General features: G+C 48.9%; 1 protein-coding gene across 1 annotated transcript in view; it reads left to right on the top strand.

Moving 5' to 3' along the window:
- LOC124024957 (tubulin-specific chaperone D-like) overlaps positions 1-24829 on the top strand; it is a gene marked incomplete at both ends in the record, with an annotated part of 92178 nt that overhangs the window by 32567 nt on the left and 34782 nt on the right. Inside the window, one exon of the mRNA XM_046338666.1 lies at positions 18581-18737. Within this exon, the coding sequence (XP_046194622.1) occupies positions 18581-18737 (157 nt within the window). The remainder of the gene's footprint in view (positions 1-18580; positions 18738-24829) is intronic.

Here is a 24829-nt window from a genome sequence, read left to right as displayed (position 1 = left end):
TACATCTGTATAGACTAGTTAGATTAGACACTGATACCTCTGTATAGACTAGTTAGATTAGACACTGATACCTCTGTATAGACTAGTTAGATTAGACACTGATACCTCTGTATAGACTAGTTAGATTAGACACTGATACATCTGTATAGACTAGTTAGATTAGACACTGATACCTCTGTATAGACTAGTTAGATTAGACATCCACTGATCCATCTGTATAGACTAGTTAGATTAGACATCCACTGATCCATCTGTATAGACTAGTTAGATTAGACACTGATACATCTGTATAGACTAGTTAGATTAGACACTGATACATCTGTATAGACTAGTTAGATTAGACACTGATACATCTGTATAGACTAGTTAGATTAGACACTGATACATCTGTATAGACTAGTTAGATTAGACACTGATACATCTGTATAGACTAGTTAGATACATCTGTATAGACTAGTTAGATTAGACACTGATACATCTGTATAGACTAGTTAGATACATCTGTATAGACTAGTTAGATTAGACACTGATACCTCTGTATAGACTAGTTAGATTAGACACTGATACATCTGTATAGACTAGTTAGATTAGACACTGATACATCTATATAGACTAGTTAGATTAGACACTGATACCTCTGTATAGACTAGTTAGATTAGACACTGATACCTCTGTATAGACTAGTTAGATTAGACACTGATACCTCTGTATAGACTAGTTAGATTAGACACTGATACATCTGTATAGACTAGTTAGATTAGACACTGATACATCTGTATAGACTAGTTAGATTAGACACTGATACATCTGTATAGACTAGTTAGATTAGACACTGATACCTCTATATAGACTAGTTAGATTAGACACTGATACCTCTGTATAGACTAGTTAGATTAGACACTGATACCTCTGTATAGACTAGTTAGATTAGACACTGATACCTCTGTATAGACTAGTTAGATTAGACACTGATACCTCTGTATAGACTAGTTAGATTAGACACTGATACATCTGTATAGACTAGTTAGATTAGACACTGATACCTCTGTATAGACTAGTTAGATTAGACACTGATACCTCTGTATAGACTAGTTAGATTAGACACTGATACCTCTGTATAGACTAGTTAGATTAGACACTGATACCTCTGTATAGACTAGTTAGATTAGACACTGATACCTCTGTATAGACTAGTTAGATTAGACACTGATCCATCTGTATAGACTAGTTAGATTAGACACTGATACCTCTGTATAGACTAGTTAGATTAGACACTGATACCTCTGTATAGACTAGTTAGATTAGACACTGATACATCTGTATAGACTAGTTAGAGCTGCAGCTGTCTGGCTGGTAAAGAGCTGTGTGAGCAGAGTGCATGTTGTTGTATCATCACTTACCCTCTTTCCATGTGCGTCATCAAGCTCTGTGGTGCGTCCTCTTTGCTCGGCTCTACTCTGATTGGCTGAGAGGCTGGCTCTGGTCCTCCTGATTGGTTGACAGGCTGTAGTTCCCCCAGGACGGTACATCTGGAACCCTTCGTAGTGTCTCTCTGGGTGAAGGGGTGTGGAGGGCTGGGTCTGTCAGGGGAGCCCAAGGCAGAACACCCCTCCATGGGGCTCAGTCTGGTGGGCTTGTCTCTGCTCTGCTCCACCTGGCTGGTCCCTTCCTCCGTGGGTCTGCTGTGGGGTTCACCATGGAGCCTGGGGTGGAGGTAAAAGTCATAGTCCCTAGGTCCCAGGCCGGGGCCTGGTCTTGGGTCGTACACATCCAGAGGAAAGTACCTGGAGCCTGGGAGAGGGATGGGGTGTGGGTGGTGGTGGTCCGCGGGTCGGTACAGGCCATAGGGCAGGGGGAGACCGTATCTGTAGGGGTATGGAGGGATGAGAGATGGGTTCATGGGTATCACAGGTCTTTGTGGGGTCTCCAGGAAGCTAGGCCGGTAGGTCTGTGAGTTTGGCCCAGAAAGGTGATGCGTCCCTGGGATGAAGTAGGGCTGGTAGAGGGGGTGGAGGGCCGGGTGGCGATCAGGAAACGGGTAGGGAGGGTACTGGTATTATGTGAGGTGGGAGGGGCTTCAGCGGCATGGAGGCTGCTGCCATTGGGCCCCAGGCGAAGGTGGGGTTATGGAATGATGGCATGGGCGGAGTCAGAGACGGCTCCCCTGATTGGTTGTGGGATGACTTTAGCGCGACCTCTGGGTTCTCCCGATTGGGTGTGACTTGGGAGAAGGCTGACTGGCGTGGCACAGCCTTGACCTCTTTGAGTTCCTTTGTGTCTGATTTGATCTGAATGTCTTTCCTGACTGGACTCCCACACGCCTCCTCTCTCTCCTTCTTCTCCTCTCTCTCCTCCTTCTCTCTCTCCTCCTCCTCCTCTCTCTCCTCCTTCTCCTCCTCCCTCTCCTCCTTCTCTTCTCTCATGTTCTCCACTCCTCCTCTGTGACCCTCAGGGGTCATGAGCCGCTCCACAGGAAGTGGCCCTGATTTGTCTTTCAGGGTTAAAGATGCCAGTTTGTGGTTGGCAGGGCCAGGGGTCTTGGTCTGCCTCCCTGCGTGGCCTCCTTTCTGAGACACCAGTGATATAGAATTCTTACAGAGGTTGTACTTCATGTGGTTGAACAGGTGAGACTTCTCGTTGCAGGTGAACGGGCACTGGAAACACTGGTACTTGTAGGGCTTGCCTGGGGGCCGTGGGATGTAGTGAGGCCTCTTGGGCTTGCGCTCCTGAACGCTGAGCATTTTGGATCTGGTGTGTGTGTGTGTGTGCAGTTTTCACTGCAACGACAAGAGGAAGAGGTAACAGGTTGATGGATTAGTTGCGCTGCACATTAACATACATTTTTATATGCGTTTCTTCACATTTTGTACAATGACATGTGTTTTAACACTTTATTTCTTTGCATCGTTAATGATCTTTAAGGAACTGTCAGGGTAGACGGGTGTTTTAGGACCTTTTCATTAATGATCTTTAAGGAACTGTCAGGGTAGATGGGTGTTTTAGGACCTTTTCATTAATGATCTTTAAGGAACTGTCAGGGTAGATGGGTGTTTTAGGACCTTTTCATTAATGATCTTTAAGGAACTGTCAGGGTAGACGGGTGTTTTAGGACCTTTTCATTAATGATCTTTAAGGAACTGTCAGGGTAGACGGGTGTTTTAGGACCTTTTCATTAATGATCTTTAAGGAGCTGTCAGGGTAGACGGGTGTTTTAGGACCTTTTCATTAATGATCTTTAAGGAACTGTCAGGGTAGACGGGTGTTTTAGGACCTTTTCATTAATGATCTTTAAGGAACTGTCAGGGTAGATGGGTGTTTTAGGACCTTTTCATTAATGATCTTTAAGGAACTGTCAGGGTAGATGGGTGTTTTAGGACCTTTTCATTAATGATCTTTAAGGAACTGTCAGGGTAGATGGGTGTTTTAGGACCTTTTCATTAATGATCTTTAAGGAACTGTCAGGGTAGATGGGTGTTTTAGGACCTTTTCATTAATGATCTTTAAGGAACTGTCAGGGTAGATGGGTGTTTTAGGACCTTTTCATTAATGATCTTTAAGGAACTGTCAGGGTAGATGGGTGTTTTAGGACCTTTTCATTAATGATCTTTAAGGAACTGTCAGGGTAGACGGGTGTTTTAGGACCTTTTCATTAATGATCTTTAAGGAACTGTCAGGGTAGATGGGTGTTTTAGGACCTTTTCATTAATGATCTTTAAGGAACTGTCAGGGTAGACGGGTGTTTTAGGACCTTTTCATTAATGATCTTTAAGGAAATGTCAGGGTAGACGGGTGTTTTAGGACCTTTTCATTAATGATCTTTAAGGAACTGTCAGGGTAGATGGGTGTTTTAGGACCTTTTCATTAATGATCTTTAAGGAACTGTCAGGGTAGACGGGTGTTTTAGGACCTTTTCATTAATGATCTTTAAGGAACTGTCAGGGTAGATGGGTGTTTTAGGACCTTTTCATTAATGATCTTTAAGGAACTGTCAGGGTAGATGGGTGTTTTAGGACCTTTTCATTAATGATCTTTAAGGAACTGTCAGGGTAGATGGGTGTTTTAGGACCTTTTCATTAATGATCTTTAAGGAACTGTCAGGGTAGACGGGTGTTTTAGGACCTTTTCATTAATGATCTTTAAGGAACTGTCAGGGTAGACGGGTGTTTTAGGACCTTTTCATTAATGCTCTTTAAGGAACTGTCAGGGTAGACGGGTGTTTTAGGACCTTTTCATTAATGATCTTTAAGGAACTGTCAGGGTAGATGGGTGTTTTAGGACCTTTTCATTAATGATCTTTAAGGAACTGTCAGGGTAGATGGGTGTTTTAGGACCTTTTCATTAATGATCTTTAAGGAACTGTCAGGGTAGATGGGTGTTTTAGGACCTTTTCATTAATGATCTTTAAGGAACTGTCAGGGTAGATGGGTGTTTTAGGACCTTTTCATTAATGATCTTTAAGGAACTGTCAGGGTAGACGGGTGTTTTAGGACCTTTTCATTAATGATCTTTAAGGAACTGTCAGGGTAGATGGGTGTTTTAGGACCTTTTTTCATTAATGATCTTTAAGGAACTGTCAGGGTAGATGGGTGTTTTAGGACCTTTTCATTAATGATCTTTAAGGAACTGTCAGGGTAGATGGGTGTTTTAGGACCTTTTCATTAATGATCTTTAAGGAACTGTCAGGGTAGATGGGTGTTTTAGGACCTTTTCATTAATGATCTTTAAGGAACTGTCAGGGTAGACGGGTGTTTTAGGACCTTTTCATTAATGATCTTTAAGGAACTGTCAGGGTAGACGGGTGTTTTAGGACCTTTTTGTTGGAGGTTTTGTGTTAACAGCACATTCTCTCCCTGCGTTTTACTGAGTAGGATTAACATGGCTACTAGTCCAGTTCAACTGGTTCAGCTAGAGGAGGAGAGTAGTTGGACTAGTTTACACTGACCTCTCCTCTCTGTCTGTCTTTATCTGCTCAGGCCAAAGAAAGAAGTCCCTCCCTAAGGACTCTGCACCCTCAGGGCATATAGTCCAGTCCACACGTATACATACACACATGGATCAAGCCAAGCGTCCTAGTATGTACATGAGGAGTGTTACCTGAGTCAAACTGGGGCCAGATGGACGTGTGTGTGTGTGTGTGTGTGTGTGTGTGTGTGTGTGTGTGTGTGTGTGTGTGTGTGTGTGTGTGTGTGTGTGTGTGTGTGTGTGTGTGTGTGTGTGTGTGTGTGTGTGTGTGTGTGTGTGTGTGTGTGTGTGTGTGTGTGTGTGTGTGTGTGTGTGTGTGTGTGGAGGCCCTCAGGATAACCTATTTCACCAACAGTTGCTCTGAATGTTTGGAACAACTGTCCAGCTTTCACAGTATGTAAACCACCTGCATGTTATTGGTTATGTGTCTACATAGACCATCACTGTCATGGGTGGCTGGTTATGTCTCTACATAGACCATCACTGTCATGGGTGGCTGGTTATGTCTCTACATAGACCATCACTGTCATGGGTGGCTGGTTATGTCTCTCTACATAGACCATCACTGTCATGGGTGGCTGGTTATGTCTCTCTACATAGACCTTCACTGTCATGGGTGGCTGGTTATGTCTCTACATAGACCATCATTGTCATGGGTGGCTGGTTATGACTCTACATAGACCATCACTGTCATGGGTAGCTGGTTATGTCTCTCTACATAGACCATCACTGTCATGGGTGGCTGGTTATGTCTCTCTACATAGACCATCACTGTCATGGGTGGCTGGTTATGTCTCTACATAGACCATCACTGTCATGGGTGGCTGGTTATGTCTCTACATAGACCATCACTGTCATGGGTGGCTGGTTATGTCTCTCTACATAGACCATCACTGTCATGGGTGGCTGGTTATGTCTCTACATAAACCATCACTGTCATGGGTGGCTGGTTATGTCTCTACATAGACCATCACTGTCATGGGTGGCTGGTTATGTCTCTCTACATAGACCATCACTGTCATGGGTGGCTGGTTATGTCTCTACATAGACCATCACTGTCATGGGTGGCTGGTTATGTCTCTACATAGACCATCACTGTCATGGGTGGCTGGTTGTGTCTCTATATAGGTAGACCCCATCACGCCTAGACTCATGTCCTATAGTAGGTATGGATGGTTGTGTGTCTCTCTCTCCTGTATATCTATCTATCCTGTATCTGTCTAGGTAGGCAGGAGAGTCGCTAGACTGGGCATCATGTAGGCAGGAGAGTCGCTGGACTAGGCATCATGTAGGCAGGAGAGTCGCTAGACTGGGCATCATGTAGGCAGGAGAGTCGCTGGACTAGGCATCATGTAGGCAGGAGAGTCGCTAGACTGGGCATCATGTAGGCAGGAGAGTCGCTGGACTGGGCATCATGTAGGCAGGAGAGTCGCTAGACTGGGCATCATGTAGGCAGGAGAGTCGCTGGACTAGGCATCATGTAGGCAGGAGAGTCGCTAGACTAGGCATCATGTAGGCAGGAGAGTCGCTGGACTAGGCATCATGTAGGCAGGAGAGTCGCTAGGACTGGGCATCATGTAGGCAGGAGAGTCGGAGACTGGGCATCATCCAGGCAGGAGAGGCAGACTGGGCATCATGTAGGCAGGAGAGTCCAGGCAGGCATCATGTAGGCAGGAGAGTCGTAGGCATCATCCAGTCAGGTAGGCAGAGCAGGAGATCAGTAGGCATCATCCAGGCAGGTAGGCAGAGCAGGAGATCAGTAGGCATCATCCAGGCAGGTAGGCAGAGCAGGAGATCAGTAGGCATCATCCAGGCAGGTAGGCAGAGCAGGAGATCAGTAGGCATCATCCAGGCAGGTAGGCAGAGCAGGAGATCAGTAGGTAGACCTCACCCTGTCTAGTAGACCTGGAGGGCATGTAGCGACACGCTTCTCTCTCTCTGTCTCTCTCTCCCTCACTAAACTGCCTGCCTGAAGGCGTGGGAACCGAAAGGCACCTGTTTCCCATGACTACACCTGTGCTGCCGCGGGATGCAGTGATACGTGGCTCTGGGCACACGGGCACGGCACTACTACAGCAGGCTAGTCAGCTAGGCTCAGACACAGCTCCTTATCTGATGAGCTCATCACACCACATCAACCTTGTAGAGAGAGTGTGACTGGCCTTCTGACAGACAGCATGGGCTTCCCGGAGAGACTGTTACTCAGGAGTCAGGGACTTACTTACAGGGAAAAACTGTGTGTGTGTGTGTGTGTGTGTGTGTGTGTGTGTGTGTGTGTGTGTGTGTGTGTGTGTGTGTGTGTGTGTGTGTGTGTGTGTGTGTGTGTGTGTGTGTGTGTGTGTGTGTGTGTGTAGTAAACGTTCATACACATCTAAATTGGAACTGGTATTCAAATGAGAACCGTGTCAGTTTAACGAGGTTATAACAAATCAGACGTTCTCCTTTCAGAAAGAGCTGTCACCTGAGGCCCTATCTTCAGGTTAGGATATACACACACACACACACACACACACACACGGTTCAGGGCTCCGCCTAAAGAGAGTGAACCGTTCCGTCACACGCTGTCGCAAGAAGTCGTCTCTCAGGTTCCTGCTCAGGTGTGGTGCAGAACGCAACGCCGCTCCCTTCTCAAGAAGAGAAATCGGTTGCAAAACCTTGTTGGTTGTAATATCTTGCTATCATTACCTGGAACAGAGCCACCACTCTGTCTACCAGACACAAAGACCCTCACAGAAACAGAGCCAACACTCTGTCTACCAGACACAAAGACCCTCACAGAAACAGAGCCAACACTCCGTCTACCAGACACAAAGACCCTCACAGAAACAGAGCCACCACTCTGTGTACCAGACACAAAGACCCTCACAGAAACAGAGCCAACACTCTGTGTACCAGACACAAAGACCCTCACAGAAACAGAGCCACCACTCAGTCTACCAGACACAAAGACCCTCACAGAAACAGAGCCACCACTCAGTCTACCAGACACAAAGACCCTCACAGAAACAGAGCCACCACTCCGTCTACCAGACACAAAGACCCTCACAGAAACAGAGCCAACACTCTGTCTACCAGACACAAAGACCCTCACAGAAACAGAGCCACCACTCCGTCTACCAGACACAAAGACCCTCACAGAAACAAGTCTGTTTTCTTATGTTTTCCCAACTCAAACCCTCTCCTTCCTATCTTGCCAGGTGTTCTTAGTAAACACCTGGTTAATCTAACCAACAACATGTTGTGATCAGTTCCATGTGCTGTGATCCTCTGTCTCAGACATAACAAGCCAGTGTTGACTGTTGAGGTCGGGGTCAGGTGGGTCTGTCCGTCAGTACCATGCAGGCAGTAGGTTATTACAACACACAGGTAACAGGTGGCCTAACAGGTGCCTCACCTCGCCCTAAAATACACCTGTAGACTCCGCTTCACATGTAAACCCCCCCCACACACTGAACCACAGACCGGTAACAAGGTACCATTCAGCTGGATATGCAGAAAATAAATAACGGCTTGTCATGATGGCGTTCGCCAACTGCCGTTTCTCTTGAGCGGTTAAACCCGTGGTGGTTAGGTAGTGAGAAAGCAGTCTTACCTGCTCTGTTTGTGAGGACGCCCGTTCCAGAGTGTGGGAGCATCGGCCAGTGGTTCTGCGACCGTGTCTCCAGAAGTGTCCCAAATGTGTGTGTGCTCTGCTGCCTGGTCTGTGGTGAGTGTTGATCTGACTTCCTGTCTGTGAGGTCTTACCTGTCCTGTTACCTTGGACTAGTTTACCTAGGGGGCGGAGCCTACTTTATCCCAACAGTAGCAGTAGGGCCCTGAGTGGGCGTGGTCTCCAGCAGCAGTAGAGCCCTGAGGGAGCGTGGCCTCCAACAGAAACAGTCGGGCCCTCAGGCAACATCCATCCTAGCTGAATATTAGTCAGGCCCCGAGACACCATTTACATGATAGGAGAAAGACAGAGACCGTTAGTTTTCTCTCTGTCTCCCTGTCTATTTCTCTCTCTCTCCCTCTCTCTCGCTCTCTCCCTCTCTCTCTTTCCCTCCCGTGTCTCTCTCTCCCTCCCCGTGTCTCTCTCTCTCCCTCCCCGTGTCTCTCTCTCTCCCTCCCCGTGTCTCTCTCTCTCCCTCCCTGTGTCTCTCCCTCTCTCTCTCCCTCTCTCTCTCTCTCTCTCCCTCCCTGTGTCTCTCCCTCTCTCTCTCCCTCCCCGTGTCTCTCTCTCTCTCCCTCCCCGTGTCTCTCTCTCTCCCTCTCCCTCTCTCTCTCCCTCTCTCTCTCTCTCTCTCCCTCCCCGTGTCTCTCTCCCTCTCCCTCCCCGTGTCTCTCTCTCTCCCTCCCCGTGTCTCTCTCTCTCCCTCCCCGTGTCTCTCTCTCTCCCTCCCCGTGTCTCTCTCTCCCTCCCCGTGTCTCTCTCTCTCCCTCCCCGTGTCTCTCTCTCTCCCTCCCCGTGTCTCTCTCTCTCCCTCCCCGTGTCTCTCTCTCTCCCTCCCCGTGTCTCTCTCTCTCTCTCTCCCTCCCCGTGTCTCTCTCTCTCCCTCCCCGTGTCTCTCTCTCTCCTCCCCGTGTCTCTCTCTCTCTCTCTCCCGTGTCCCCGTCTCTCTCTCTCTCTCTCCCCGTGTCTCTCTCTCTCTCTCTCTCTCTCCCGTGTCTCTCTCTCTCTCTCTCTCCCGTGTCTCTCTCTCTCTCTCTCCCCGTGTCTCTCTCTCTCCCTCCCCGTGTCTCTCTCTCTCCTCTCCCCGTGTCTCTCTCTCTCTCCCCGTGTCTCTCTCTCTCTCTCTCTCTCCCTCCCCGTGTCTCTCTCTCTCTCTCCTCTCTCTCTCCCTCCCGTGTCTGTCTCTCTCCCTCCCGTGTCTCTCTCTCTCCCTCCCGTGTCTCTCTCTCTCTCCCTCCCCGTGTCTCTCTCTCTCTCCCCCGTGTCTCTCTCTCTCTCCCTCCCCGTGTCTCTCTCTCTCCCTCCCCGTGTCTCTCTCTCTCTCTCCCCTCCCTCCCCGTGTCTCTCTCTCTCTCTCCTCCCGTGTCTCTCTCTCTCTCTCCCCCTCTCCCTCCCCCTCGTCTCTCTCTCTCCTCCCCGTCTCTCTTTCTCTCTCCCTCCCCGTGGCTCTCTCTCTCCCTCTCCCCGTCTCTCCTCCCTCCCCGTGCTGTCTCTCTCTCTCTCCCTCCCCGTCTCTCTCTCTCTCTCCCTCCCCCGTCTCTCTCTCTCTCCCTCCCCGTCTCTCTCTCTCCCTCCCTCGTCCTCTCCTTCCTCTCCTTCCCTCCCCTCTTTCTCTCCTCCTGTCTCTCTCTCTCTCCCTTTCCCCGTCTCTCTCTCTCTCTCTCTCCCTCCCGTGTCTCTCTCTCTCTCTCTCTCCCTCCCCGTCTCTCTCTCTCTCTCTCCCTCCCCGTCCCTCTCCCCCCCGTCTCCTCTCTCTCTCTCCCTCCCCGTCTCTCTCTCTCTCCCTCGTCTCTCTCTCTCTCTCTCCCTCCCCCGTCTCTCTCTCTCCCTCCTCCTCCTCCTCTCTCTCTCCCTCCCCCTCTGCCTCTCTCTCTCCTCTCCCTCCCCCGTCTCCTCTCCCTCTCTCTCTCTCTCCCCGTCTCTCTCTCTCTCTCCCCCCTCTCTCTCTCCCGTCTCTCTCTCTCCCTCCCCGTCTCTCTTCTCTCTCTCCCTCCCCGTCTCTCTCCCTCCCGTTCTCTCTCTCTCTTCCCTCCCCCGTCTCTCTCTCCTCTCTCCTTCTCCTCCTCCCTTTCTTTCTCTCTTTCTCTTCGTCTCTCTCTCTTTCCTCTCTCCCTCCCTCGTTTTCTTTCCTTCCTCGTTTTCTTTGGATTATCTCTCTCGTTTTCTTCCTTCCCCGTTTCCCCTCCTCCCTCCTCGTTCTCTCTCGTCTCTACTCTGCGGTCTCTCTCTCTCTCCCTCCCCGTCTCTCTCCTCTCTCCTCCCTCGCTCTCTCTCTCCTCCTCCCCGTTCTCTCCTCTCCCCGTCTCTCTCTCTCTCCCTCTCTCTCCCTCCCCGTCTCTCTCTCTCTCTCCCTTCGTCTTCTCTCTCTCGTCCCCCGTCTCTCTCTCTTCTCCTCCCCGTCTCTCCTCTCCCTTCCCAGTCTCTCTCTCTCTCTCTCCCTCCCGGTCTATATCTCTCCCTCCCCGTCTCTCTCTTCTCTCTCTATATCCCCCGTCTCTCTCTCTCTCTCTCCTCCCCCGTCTTCTCTCTCTCCCCCGTCTCTCTCCTCTCGCCTCTCCCTCCCAGTCTATCTCTCTCGCTCCCTCTCTCTCGCCGTCTCTCTATATCTCCCTCCCCCGTCTCTCTCTCTCTCGTCTCTCTCTCTCTCTCTCTCCCGTCTCTCTCTCTCTCCTCTCTCTCTCTCTCTCTCTCTCTCTCTCTCTCCTCGTCTCTTTCTCTCTCGTTTCTCTCTCTCTCTCTCTCGTCTTTCTCTCTTCCCGTCTCTCTCTCTCTCGCTTCTCTCTCTTCTCTCTCGTCTCTCTCTCTCCGTTCTCTCTCTTTCTCTCTCTCGCTCTCTCTCTCTCTCGTCTCTCTCTCTTCTCTCTCTTCTCTCTCCTCTCTCTCTTCTCTCTTCTCTCTCTCTCTTCTCTCTCTCTCTCTCTCTCTTTCTCTCTCTCTCTCTCGTCTTTCTTTCTCTCTTCCTCGTTCTCTCTTCTCTCTCTCTCTTCTCTCTCTCTCTCTCTCTCTCGTTTCTCTCTTCTCTCTCGTTTCTCTTTCTTTCTCTCTTTCTTCTCTCTCTCTTTCTCTCTCGTCTTCTCTTCTCTCTCGTCTCTCTCTCTCGTTCTCTCTCTCGTCTCTCTCTCCGTCTCTCTCTCTCTCTCTCTCTCTCTCTCTCCCCGTCTCTCTCTCTCTCTCGTCTCCTGCTCTCTCTCTCTCTCTCTCTCTCTCTCTCGTTTCTCTCTCGTTTTCTCTCCACGTCTCTCTTCTCTCCCCGTTTCTCTCTCTTCCCTTTCATTTCTCTCTTTCCCTTCTCTCTCTCTCTTTCTCTCCCCCGTTTCTCTCTCTTCTCCCCGTTTCTCCTCTCCCTCCCCCGTCTCTCTCCCTCCCCCGCTTTCTCCCTTTCGTCTCTCTCCCTCCCCTCTCTCTCGTTTCCCTCCCTCGTCTCTCTCTCTCCCTCCCTCTCTCTATCTCTCATCTCCCTCCCCCGTCTCTCTCTCTCTTCTCCCTCCCCGTCTCTCTCTTCTCTCCCCCGTCTCTCTCTCTCGCTCTCTCTCTCTCTCCCTCTCTCTCTCTTCTCTCCCTCCCTGTCTCTTTCCCTCCCCGTTTCTTTTCCCTCCTTTTCTCTCGTCTCTCTCTCTCCCCTTCTCTCTCCCTCGTCCCGTCTCCCTCCCCGTCTCTCTCTCTTTCTTCTCTCTCTTCGTTTCTCTCTTCTCTCCCCCGTTCCCTTCTCTCTCCCCGTCTCGTTTTCTTTTCGTTTTCTTTCCTTCTGCTTTTTTACTTTCTTCTTGTTTTCTTTCTTCTTGTTTTCTCGTTTTCGTTTTCTTCCTTTCTTCGTTTTTCTTTCTTTCCTGTTTTCTTTCGTTTCTCTCGTTTCCTTCCCTCGTTTTCGCTTCTCCGTTTTTCTTTCGTTTTCTCTCCCTCCCTCGTTTTCGCTTTCTCGCTTTTCCCCGTTTCTTCCCGTTTTTCTCCCTCCTCGTCTTTCCTCCCTCGTTTTCTCTTTCTCTCTCTTCTCTCTCCCCTCTCCTCGTCTCCCCCGTCTTTCCCCGTCTCTTCCTCTTTCTCCCCCGTCTCGCTTCCTCTGCCCGTCTTTCTCTCTCTCCCTTTCTTTCTCTCTTTTTCGCTTTCTCCCTCCCGTTTCTCTCTCCCCTTTCTCTCTCGTTTTCTCCCTTTCGCTTTTCTCTCTCTCCCCTCCCTCGTTCTCCTTTCCTTCCCGTTCCCTTCCCGTCCTCTCTTCTCCCTCCCCTGTCTCTCTCTCCCCTCCCTCGTCTCTCTCCCCTCCCCGTCTCTCTCTCCTCCCCGTCTCTCTTCTCCCTCCCCGTCTCTCTCTCCCTCCCCGTCTCTCTCTCCCTCCCCGTCTCTCTCTCCCTCCCCGTCTCTCTCTCTCCCTCCCCGTCTCTCTCCCTCCCCCTCTCTCTCTCCCTCCCCGTCTCTCTCTCTCCCTCCTATATTGTTCTCCTTCCTGGGAAACACAACATGGGCATTAAGGTGGGCAGGACAAAGCTGAGACATACTTCTCTTAAATACGCGATCATGAATTGAGCAAAGTGTTTTTACAGAAGTTCCCACAACATCCCGAGGCAATAATGGGAAAAGGTCATTTTGCATTCAGGCAAATAAGGGTGTTGTTGGCTGTGGCGTTGACCTCTACCAGTCACTGAATGACAGCGCCAGTCCTTTTAATGTCCAGTGTCAACATTGAAAAAGAATGACCTCAAACTTTATCTTAGTTTATCTAGTTTTAAAGCCCAAATCAAACACAGTTTATTTTAGTATTTCTTTTTTTACACGTGTGAACAAGCCCGTACACGCTGGAGTTAGAATGACAACGTACGGGCCGGGAGCCAACTGCGTCATGTTAGTCAAATTAGAAGCACGTCTGTCTTCCTCGTTCCTACTCCAAGCAATGCTGCTAGTGAGTGGATAAACTGACAGAAAATACACGTTGTGCATTAAGTCTGGAGTTAACATGTACAGTCAAAGATGTGTCTATTTAGTGTTGATCAGTTCAGCTGCCAGTTCCAATAATACATATTTAAATACATTTTACCTGTCTACCTGTCTACCTGTCTACCTGTTTCCCTGTCTACCTGTTTACCTGTTTCCCTGTTTCCCTGTCTACCTGTCTACCTGTCTACCTGTTTCCCTGTCTACCTGTTTACCTGTTTACCTGTCTACCTGTCTACCTGTCTACCTGTTTCCCTGTCTACCTGTCTACCTGTTTCCCTGTCTACCTGTTTACCTGTTTCCCTGTCTACCTGTCTACCTGTCTACCTGTCTACCTGTTTCCCTGTCTACCTGTTTACCTGTTTACCTGTCTACCTGTCTACCTGTCTACCTGTCTACCTGTTTCCCTGTCTACCTGTTTCCCTGTCTACCTGTCTACCTGTTTCCCTGTCTACCGGTCTACCTGTTTCCCTGTCTACCGGTCTACCTGTTTCCCTGTCTACCGGTCTACCTGTTTCCCTGTCTACCGGTCTACCTGTTTCCCTGTCTACCGGTCTACCTGTTTCCCTGTCTACCGGTCTACCTGTTTCCCTGTCTACCGGTCTACCTGTCTCCCTGTCTACCTGTCTACCTGTCTACCTGTTTCCCTGTCTACCTGTCTACCTGTTTCCCTGTCTACCTGTTTCCCTGTCTACCGGTCTACCTGTCTACCTGTCTACCTGTTTCCCTGTCTACCTGTTTCCCTGTCTACCTGTTTCCCTGTTTCCCTGTCTACCTGTCTACCTGTTTCCCTGTCAACCGGTCTACCTGTGTTCTGAATGGTACGGTGGTCTTTAAACCTGTCTACCTGTGTTCTGAATGGTACGGTGGTCTTTAAACCTGTCTACCTGGGTTCTGAGTGGTACAGTGGTCTTTAAACCTGTCTACCTGGGCTCTGAGTGGTACAGTGGTCTTTATCCCTGTCTACCTGGGTACTGAGTGGTACAGTGGTCTCTATCCCTGTCTACCTGGGTTCTGAGAGGTACAGTGGTCTTTATCCCTGTCTGAGTGGTACAGTGGTCTCTATCCCTGTCTACCTGGGTACTGAGTGGTACAGTGGTCTCTATCCCTGTCTACCTGGGTACTGAGTGGTACAGTGGTCTCTATCCCTGTCTACCTGGGTTCTGAGAGGTACAGTGGTCTTTATCCCTGTCTGAGTGGTACAGTGGTCTCTATCCCTGTCTACCTGGGTTCTGAGTGGTACAGTGGTCTCTATCCCTGTCTACCTGGGCTCTGAGTGGTACAGTGGTCTTTATCCCTGTCTACCTGGGTTCTGAGTAGTACAGTGGTCTTTATCCCTGTCTACCTGGGTTCTGAGTAGTACAGTGGTCTTTATCCCTGTCGAAGGTCCCCAAGAACACAGTGACCTCCATCATTCTGAAATGGAAGAAGTTTGGAACCAACTAGACTTTTCCTAGAGCTGGCTGCCCGGCCAAACTGAGAAATTGTGGTCGAGTTTTTCAGTGGCAGGGACTGGGAGACTAGTCAGGATCGAGGGAAAGATGAACGGAGCAAAGTAGAGAGAGATCCTTGATGAAAACCTTCTCCAGAGCGCTCAGGACCTCAGACTGGGGTGAAGGTTCACCTTCCAACAGGAGAACGACCCTAAGCACACAGCCAAGACATCGCAGGAGTGGCTTCGGGACAAGTCTCTGAATGTCCTTGAGTGGACCAGCCAGAGCCCAGACTTAAACCTGATCTAACATCTCTGGAGGGACCTGAAAATAGCTGTGCAGCGATGCTCCCCATCCAACCTGAGAGTTTGGGAGGATCTGCAGAGAAGAATGGGAGAAACTCCCCAAATACAGGTGTGCCAAGCTTGTAGCATCATACCCAAGAAGACTCGAGGCTGTAATCGCTGCCAAAGATGCTTCAACAAAGTACTGAGTAATGGATCTGAATACTTATGTAAATGTGATATTTCAGTTTTATTTAATTAATGAGCTAAAATGTTGAAAATCTTGTTTTTGCGTTGTCATTATGGGGTATTGTGTGTAGATTGATGAGGGGGGGGACTATTTAATCCATTTTAAAATAAGGCTGTAACTTAACAAAATGTGGTAAAGGTCAAGGGGTCTGAATACTTTCTGAATGCACTGTACATTGTACATTTAAACATATTTTTTAATTTGACCTTTATTTAACTAGGCAAGTCAGTTAAGAACAAATTCTTATTTTCAATGACGGCCTAGGAACAGTGGGTTAACTGCCTTGTTCAGGGGCTGAACTACAGATATATATGCCATTTAGCAGACGCTTTTATCCAAAGCGACTTACAGCCATGTGTGCATACATTCTATGTATGGGTGGTCCTGGGGATTTGTACCTTGTCAGCTCGGGGGTTTGAACTAGCAACCTTCCGGTTACAAGTCCAACGCTCTAACCACTAGGCTCTAACCCTGGCGCCCCTACACTCTAACCACTAGGCTACCTGCCGCCCCTACACTCTAACCACTAGGCTACCTGCCGCCCCTACACTCTAACCACTAGGCTACCTGCCGCCCCTACACTCTAACCACTAGACTACCCTGCCGCCACTACACTCTAACCACTAGACTACCTGCCGCCCCTACACTCTAACCACTAGACTACCTGCCGCCACTACACTCTAACCACTAGGCTACCTGCCTCCCCTACACTCTAACCACTAGTCTACCCTGCCGCCCCTACACTCTAACCACTAGGCTACCTGCCGCCCCTACACTCTAACCACTAGTCTACCTGCCACCTCTACACTCTAACCACTAGGCTACATGCCGCCCTACACTCTAACCACTAGTCTACCCTGCCGCCCCTACACTCTAACCACTAGTCTACCCTGCCGCCCTACACTCTAACCACTAGTCTACCCTGCCGCCCTACACTCTAACCACTAGGCTACATGCCGCCCCTACACTCTAACCACTAGGCTACCTGCCGCCCTACCCCTACACTCTAACCACTAGGCTACCTGCCGCCCCTACACTCTAACCACTAGGCTACATGCCGCCCTACACTCTAACCACTAGACTACCTGCCGCCCCTACACTCTAACCACTAGGCTACCCTGCCACCCCTACACTCTAACCACTAGGCTACCGTGCTGCCCCTACACTCTAACCACTAGGCTACCTACCGCCCCTACACTCTAACCACTAGGCTACCTCCTGCCCCTACACTCTAACCACTAGGCTACCTGCCGCCCCTACACTCTAACCACTAGTCTACCTGCCACCCCTAGACTCTAACCACTAGACTACCTGCCACCCCTACACTCTAACCACTAGGCTACCTGCCACCCCTACACTCTAACCACTAGTCTACCTGCCACCCCTACACTCTAACCACTAGGCTACCTGCCGCCCTACTCTCTAACCACTAGGCTACCTCCTGCCCCTACACTCTAACCACTAGACTACCCTGCCGCCCCATAGCGAACACAACAATGGATTCTCATTACATTTAGTTGTTATAAACACGGTGTTATAAACACGCAGAGTTGGACTCTGTTGAATGTGATTTCGGCCCGAGGTAGTTTACACACGGCTGTTATCAGCTGTCATTTCTCAGGTAGTTTGAATCAGATTGTGTAAAATGTGGGCAAAACTAGTTGAGATGATGTAATTTCAACAAGTTTTGCCTTGGTCAGATGCCGTACACAGTCATAGGAGTGGAAGCTGCTCATTCCACCACAGGTGGACAGGCAGAGCGACGAGGGTAGAGAGGGCAGAGAGGTGGACGGATGAGGGCAGAGAGGTGGACGGATGAGGGCAGAGAGGTGGAGGGATGAGGGCAGAGAGGTGGAGGGATGAGGGCAGAGAGGTGGAGGGATGAGGGCAGAGAGGTGGAGGGATTAGGGCACAGTCATAGGAGTGGAAGCTGCTCATTACACCACAGGTGGACAGGCAGAGAGACGAGGGTAGAGAGGGTAGAGAGGGTAGAGAGGGCAGAGAGGTGGAGGGATGAGGGCACAGTCATAGGAGTGGAAGCTGCTCATTACACCACAGGTGGACAGGCAGAGAGATGAGGGTAGAGAGGGTAGAGAGGGTAGAGAGGGCAGAGAGGGCAGAGAGGTGGAGGGATGAGGGCACAGTCATAGGAGTGGAAGCTGCTCATTACACCACAGGTGGACAGGCAGAGAGACGAGGGTAGAGAGGGTAGAGAGGGTAGAGAGGGTAGAGAGGGTAGAGAGGTGGAGGGATGAGGACACAGTCATAGGAGTGGAAGCTGCTCATTCCACCACAGGTGGACAGGCAGAGAGACGAGGGTAGAGAGGGTAGAGAGGGTAGAGAGGGCAGAGAGGTGGAGGGATGAGGACACAGTCATAGGAGTGGAAGCTGCTCATTCCACCACAGTGGTTAAGAGGATGAAAGGGGTTTTTCTCTTGGCAGTAAAAGATGTGAGAGGTGTTGATTCACAGCGACACCGTTAACCCCACCAGTCTCTGAGTGTCTTGTATTAGAGTGAACCACAGAGGCCAGGGCCAATGAGGCGAGGACAGGAAGAGGATCTGATAGGTGGCATGACTTTAGAATCCCACATGAACTACAAGCTGCCATGGTGATACAACTGTTGTCAGGGGAGATGGATAAGCCTATGATGTGATTGGACTAATGGATTTAGTGAAACAGTAATAATACATTGTAGTACAGCTGTGTGTCATTTACACCAAAACGACAATCACACAGAGTAATATATCACTTTATTAATGACCGACATATGAAGTTCTATTGAACTGACTATAAACTACTTCTGAACTGTTTAAGATGTTATCTTTGTCTGTCGACTACTCATTTGTCTTTCTCTCTCTTCTCTCTCCCTTCTCCCTTTTTCTCTCTCTCCGCTTCTCCCTCTCTCTCTCCCTTTTCTCTCTCGCTCTCTCCTCTCTCTCTCCCTTTTTCTCTCTCTCTCGCTCTCGCTCTCTCTCTCGCTCTTCTCTCGCTCTCTCTCCTTCTCTCGCTCTTTCTCTCGCTCTCTCTCCCTTCTCTCGCTCTCTCTCGCTCTCCTTCTGTCTCTCTCTCCCTCCAGTGGTGCCTCTGATCCTGAAGGCCTTGGTCTATGATGAAAAGAGAGGAGCGTGTAGCGTTGGTTCTAACGTACGAGATGCGGCCTGCTACGTCTGCTGGGCCTTTGCCAGGGCCTACGAACCCACTGAGCTGAAGCCCTTCGTCACGCAGATCGCATGGTAACACTCCTCTACTTCTTCATCATCCTCCTCCTCCTCTGTCTCTCTGACCCCGGTCTGGGTCAATTACGTTTTGAATTCGCTCAGTTCAGTTAGTAGATTGATGTCGGTTCAGTTAGTAAATTGATGTCGGTTCAGTTAGTAAATTGATGTCAATTTAAGATTTGTGTGAAAACTTGTGCATCTTAAGGTAGGATTCTGCCCTAATAATAGAGAAGGTTAAACATGGGCTTTTAGATTACAGAATGTTTCAATTTTTTAAATAAAGGTTTTATTTCACCTTTATTTAACTAGGCAGGTCAGTTAAGAACAAATTCTTATTTACATTGACGGTCTAGGAACAAGGGGCTTAACTGCCTTGTTCGGGGGCAGAACGACAGAGTTTTACCTTGTCAGCTCGGGATTCAATCCACCAACCTTTCGGTTACTGGCCCACTAGACTACCTGCTGCCCCGGCCGGGTATAGTCCAGCAAACACACTTCACTTCAACATCTCATTACAATTGTCCTTAGTAGTTGACAGCAGCATAAATAACAGTCACTACATTGAGGTTAGTCAAGTAAAGATAAAGCATCCCAGTTGTTGACGGCTGTGGACAGAGAAATGACAGCTATATAGAGATACCATGACCTGAATAGACCACAGGCCTTTATCACAGCTGAATAGACCACAGGCCTTTAGTATCACAGCTGAATAGACCACAGGTCTTTAGGATCACAGCTGAATAGACCACAGGCCTTTAGTATCACAGTTGAACAGGCCACAGGCCTTTAGTATCACAGCTGAATAGACCACAGGCCTTTAGTATCACAGCTGAATAGACCACAGGCCTTTAGTATCACAGCTGAATAGACCACAGGCCTTTAGTATCACAGCTGAATAGACCACAGGCCTTTAGTATCACAGCAGAATAGACCACAGGCCTTTAGTATCACAGCAGAATACACCACAGGCCTTAGCGCTGATTAAACCAGGTTAAAGGAGGATTTTTAAGCCTTGAGACAAATGAGACATGGATTGTGTCTGTGTTGCCATTCAGAGGGCAAGACAACATATTTAAGTGACTTTGAACGGGGTGTGATAGTAGGTGCCAGGTGCACCGGTTTGTGTCAAGAACTGCAACGCTGCTGGGTTTTTCACGCTCAACAGTTTTCCTGTGTGTATCAAGACTGGTCCACCACCCAAAGGACATCCAGCCAACTGGACACAACTGTGGGAAGCATTGGAGTCAACATGGGCCAGCATCCCTGTGAACGCTTCCAACACCTCGTAGAGTCAACATGGGCCAGTATCCCTGTGGAAAACTTTCAACACCTTGTAGAGTCAACATGGGCCAGCATCCCTGTGGAACGCTTTCAACACCTTGTAGAGTCAACATGGGCCAGCATCCCTGTGGAACCCTTTCAACACCTTGTAGAGTCAACATGGGCCAGCATCCCTGTGGAACGCTTTCAACACCTTGTAGAGTCAACATGGGCCAGCATCCCTGTGGAACGCTTTCAACACCTTATAGAGTCAACATGGGCCAGCATCCTTGTGGAACGCTTTCAACACCTTGTAGAGTCAACATGGGCCAGCATCCTTGTGGAACGCTTTCAACACCTTGTAGAGTCAACATGGACCAGCATCCCTGTGGAACGCTTTCAACACCTTGTAGAGTCAACATGGGCCAGCATCCTCGTGGAACGCTTTCAACACCTTGTAGAGTCAACATGGGCCAGCATCCTTGTGGAACGCTTTCAACACCTTGTAGAGTCAACATGGGCCAGCATCCTTGTGGAACGCTTTCAACACCTTGTAGAGTCAACATGGGCCAGCATCCTTGTGGAACGCTTTCAACACCTTGTAGAGTCCATGTCCCAACACATTGAGGCTGTTCTGAGGGCAAAAGGGGGGTGCAACTCAATATTAGGAAGGTGTTCTTAATGTTTTGTCAACTCAGTGTAGCTCCCTGTTTGTTTTAGGATGCAATTTTTTGTTGTTGATTTCTGTCTCTTATCACTTTTTTGTTGTTGTGAAAAAGAGCGTTGTCTCATGTCCCCATCTACACAAGGCTACTAGGCTACAAGGCTACTAGGCTACAAGGCTACTAGGCTACTAGGCTACTAGGCTACTAGGCTACAAGGCTACTAGGCTACTAGGCTACTAGGCTACTAGGCTACAAGGCTACTAGGCTACTAGGCTACTAGGCTACTAGGCTACTAGGCTACTAGGCTACAAGGCTACTAGGCTACTAGGCTACTAGGCTACAAGGCTACTAGGCTACAAGGCTACTAGGCTACAAGGCTACTAGGCTACTAGGCTACAAGGCTATTTGGCTACAAGGCTACTAGGCTACAAGGCTATTTGGCTACTAGGCTACAAGGCTATTTGGCTACTAGGCTACTAGGCCACTACTGCCTTCTTGCTATGCGATACTTCACCCACTACAAAACAGTGTGTATGCACGGTCCAGTGTGTATGCACGGTCCAGTGTGTATGCACGGTCCAGTGTGTATGCACGGTCCAGTGTGTATGCACGGTCCAGTGTGTATGCACGGTCCAGTGTGTATGCACGGTCCAAAATATACAGGAGGATAAGCACTTTTTTATAAATGCCAACTTTTGCGTGAAAACTGGCGCACTGGTGTTTTGGGAAACGAGCCTACACACTGTTTTATAAACGAGGACCCCTGGTGTTTTGGGAAATAAGCCTACACACTGTTTTATAAACGAGGACCCCTGGTGTTTTGGGAAATAAGCCTACACACTGTTTTATAAACGAGGACCCCTGGTGTTTTGGGAAATAAGCCTACACACTATTTTATAAACGAGGACCCCTGCTGTTTTCATATCAGCAGTACGACAGAGCTGTAAGTTGTTATTCACGGCCTCAAACCAGTTCTTCTGTCTTTCTGTTAGCTGCCCCCCCCCCTCTAACTCCCATTATCTCTCTTTGTCTGATTATCCTCAATCTATCTCTCTTATAAATACTTTCTGGTTTAAATCACAGTTGGTAGAGCATGGCGCTTGTAACGCCAGGGTAGTGGGTTCGATTCCGGGACCACCCATACGTAGAATGTATGCACACATGACTGTAAGTCGCTTTGGACAAAAGCGTCTGTTAAATGGCATATATTATTATTATTATTATATTAGTTCAATAATAAAACTGTAACCTTAACGAATACGCATTTTTAACTGATCTCAGAATACGTTGTATGAACTCCTACTCCCCAGTAACAACAGTATCATATGTACTGGGGTCGTTATCATACTCCCCAGTAACAACGGTATCGTATGTACTGGGGTCGTTATCATACTCCCCAGTAACAACAGTATCATATGTACTGGGGTCGTTATCATACTTCCCAGTAACAACAGTATCATATGTAATGGGGTCGTTATCCTACTCCCCAGTAACAACAGTATCATATGTAATGGGGTCGTTATCATACTCCCCAGTAACAACAGTATCATATGTACTGGGGTCGTTATCATACTCCCCAGTAACAACAGTATCATATGTACTGGGGTCGTTATCATACTCCCCAGTAACAACAGTATCATATGTACTGGGGTCGTTATCATACTCCCCAGTAACAACAGTATCATATGTACTGGGGTCGTTATCATACTCCCCAGTAACAACAGTATCATATGTACTGGGGTCGTTATCATACTCCCCAGTAACAACAGTATCATATGTACTGGGGTCGTTATCATACTCCCCAGTAACAACAGTATCATATGTACTGGGGTCGTTATCATACTCCCCAGTAACAACAGTATCATATGTACTGGGGTCGTTATCATACTCCCCAGTAACAACAGTATCATATGTACTGGGGTCGTTATCATACTCCCCAGTAACAACAGTATCATATGTACTGGGGTCGTTATCATACTCCCCAGTAACAACAGTATCATATGTACTGGGGTCGTTATCATACTCCCCAGTAACAACAGTATCATATGTACTGGGGTCGTAGTCCCCAGTAACAACAGTATCATATGTACTGGGGTCGTAGTCCCCAGTAACAACAGTATCGTATGTACTGGGGTCGTTATCATACTCCCCAGTAACAACAGTATCGTATGTACTGGGGTCGTTATCATACTCCCCAGTAACAACAGTATCGTATGTACTGGGGTCGTTGTTCCCAGTAACAACAGTATCGTATGTACTGGGGTCGTTGTTCCCAGTAACAACAGTATTGTATGTACTGGGGTCGTTATCATACTCCCCAGTAACAACGGTATCATATGTCCTGGGGTCGTTAGCGTAGTTCCCAGTAACAACGGTATCGTATGTACTGGGGTCGTTATCGTAGTTCCCAGTAACAACGGTATCGCATGTAGTGGGGTCGTTATCGTAGTTCCCAGTAACAGTATCATATGTACTGGGGTCGTTATCGTAGTTCCCAGTAACAGTATCATATGTATTGCGGTCGTTATCGTAGTTCCCAGTAACAGTATCGTATGTACTGGGGTCGTTATCGTAGTTCCCAGTAACAGTATCGTATGTATTGGGGTCGTTATTGTAGTTCCCAGTAACAGTATCGTATGTACTGGGGTCGTTATCGTAGTTCCCAGTAACAACAGTATCGTATGTACTGGGGTCGTAGTTCCCAGTAACAACGGCATCGTATGTACTGGGGTCGTAGTTCCCAGTAACAACGGTATCGTATGTACTGGGGTCGTAGTTCCCAGTAACAACGGCATCGTATGTACTGGGGTCGTAGTTCCCAGTAACAACGGTATCGTATGTACTGGGGTCGTAGTTCCCAGTAACAACGGCATCGTATGTACTGGGGTCGTTATCGCAAGCCGCTGCTGCTCCTCATCCACACCTCAGCATGATGAAACCATCTCCCTCTGGCTGTTAAGCCATACGACGTGTCGACTACAAGCCTCTATCTCTGCTGCTCCTCATCTACACCTCAGCATGATGAAACCATCTTCCTCTGGCTGTTAAGCCATACGACGTGTCGAACTGGTTTGGTTTGGATCACTGTCCGGGCTTAATGCATTTCAGACAGGCAGGCAGACGCTCCTTAAGGTGACTGGAGGTGTTGTGTTCATGTTACTGTGGATGAGTGTGTTGTTTCTGGCCGTGCTGAGGAGAGGGTGATGAGAGGAGGAAGTGATGAGTGGAGGGGCTTGCTTGTCAGTCAGGTGTCTCTGTGTGTGTGTGCAGGTTCAGGTCTCAGGTGTCTGTTTGTGCAGGTTCAAGTCTCAGGTGTACCTCTTAGCTGTGCACGACTCCACACCTGTCCTGCCTGTGTCTGCAGAGAAGTTGACGTTCATTTACCCTCCCTCCCTCCCTCCCCTCCCTCCCTCCCTCCCCTCCCTCCCTCCCTCCCTCCCTCCCTCCCCCTCCCTCCCTCCCTCCCTCCCTCCCTCCCTCCCTCCCTCCCTCCATGGACATGTCTGGGCCTGTGGGACCCTGTGCCTCTGCAGTGTCAGTTTTAACCCCCCCCCTCCCACACACACCAGCCTCCCGCTCCCTGCAGCCAGCCTTGCCAAGTTTCACCTGGCGTGGTTGGTTTCGGTGGCTGTTTGGTACCGGGGATCAGGCAAGCTCAGTCCTGCTCCAGATTCATAAAAGCCTCTTGACATTTTTACTCTACTTTAATGTGGCATATACACACACGTGCACATGCACATGCACATGCACACGCACACGCACACACACACACACACACACACACACACACACACACACACACACACACACACACACACACACACACACACACACACACACACACACACACACACACACACACACACACACACACACACACACACACACACACACTGAGTTAGTCAGGGTTAGTGTCCAGTGACAGAGAGAAGAGAGTTAGTCAGGGTTAGGGTCCAGGGACAGAGAACAGAGAGTTAGTCAGGGTTAGGGTCCAGGGACAGAGAACAGAGAGTTAGTCAGGGTTAGTGTCCAGTGACAGAGAGAAGAGAGTTAGTCAGGGTTAGGGTCCAGTGACAGAGAGAAGAGAGTTAGTCAGGGTTAGGGTCCAGGGACAGAGAACAGAGAGTTAGTCAGGGTTAGGGTCCAGGGACAGAGAACAGAGAGTTAGTCAGGGTTAGGGTC

Source organism: Oncorhynchus gorbuscha, unplaced genomic scaffold, assembly GCF_021184085.1.
Source record: "Oncorhynchus gorbuscha isolate QuinsamMale2020 ecotype Even-year unplaced genomic scaffold, OgorEven_v1.0 Un_scaffold_2095, whole genome shotgun sequence".
Classification (NCBI taxonomy): Eukaryota; Metazoa; Chordata; class Actinopteri; order Salmoniformes; family Salmonidae; genus Oncorhynchus; species Oncorhynchus gorbuscha.
Note: the sequence above shows the minus strand (reverse complement) of the source record. Positions and strands in the feature narration are given on the sequence as shown.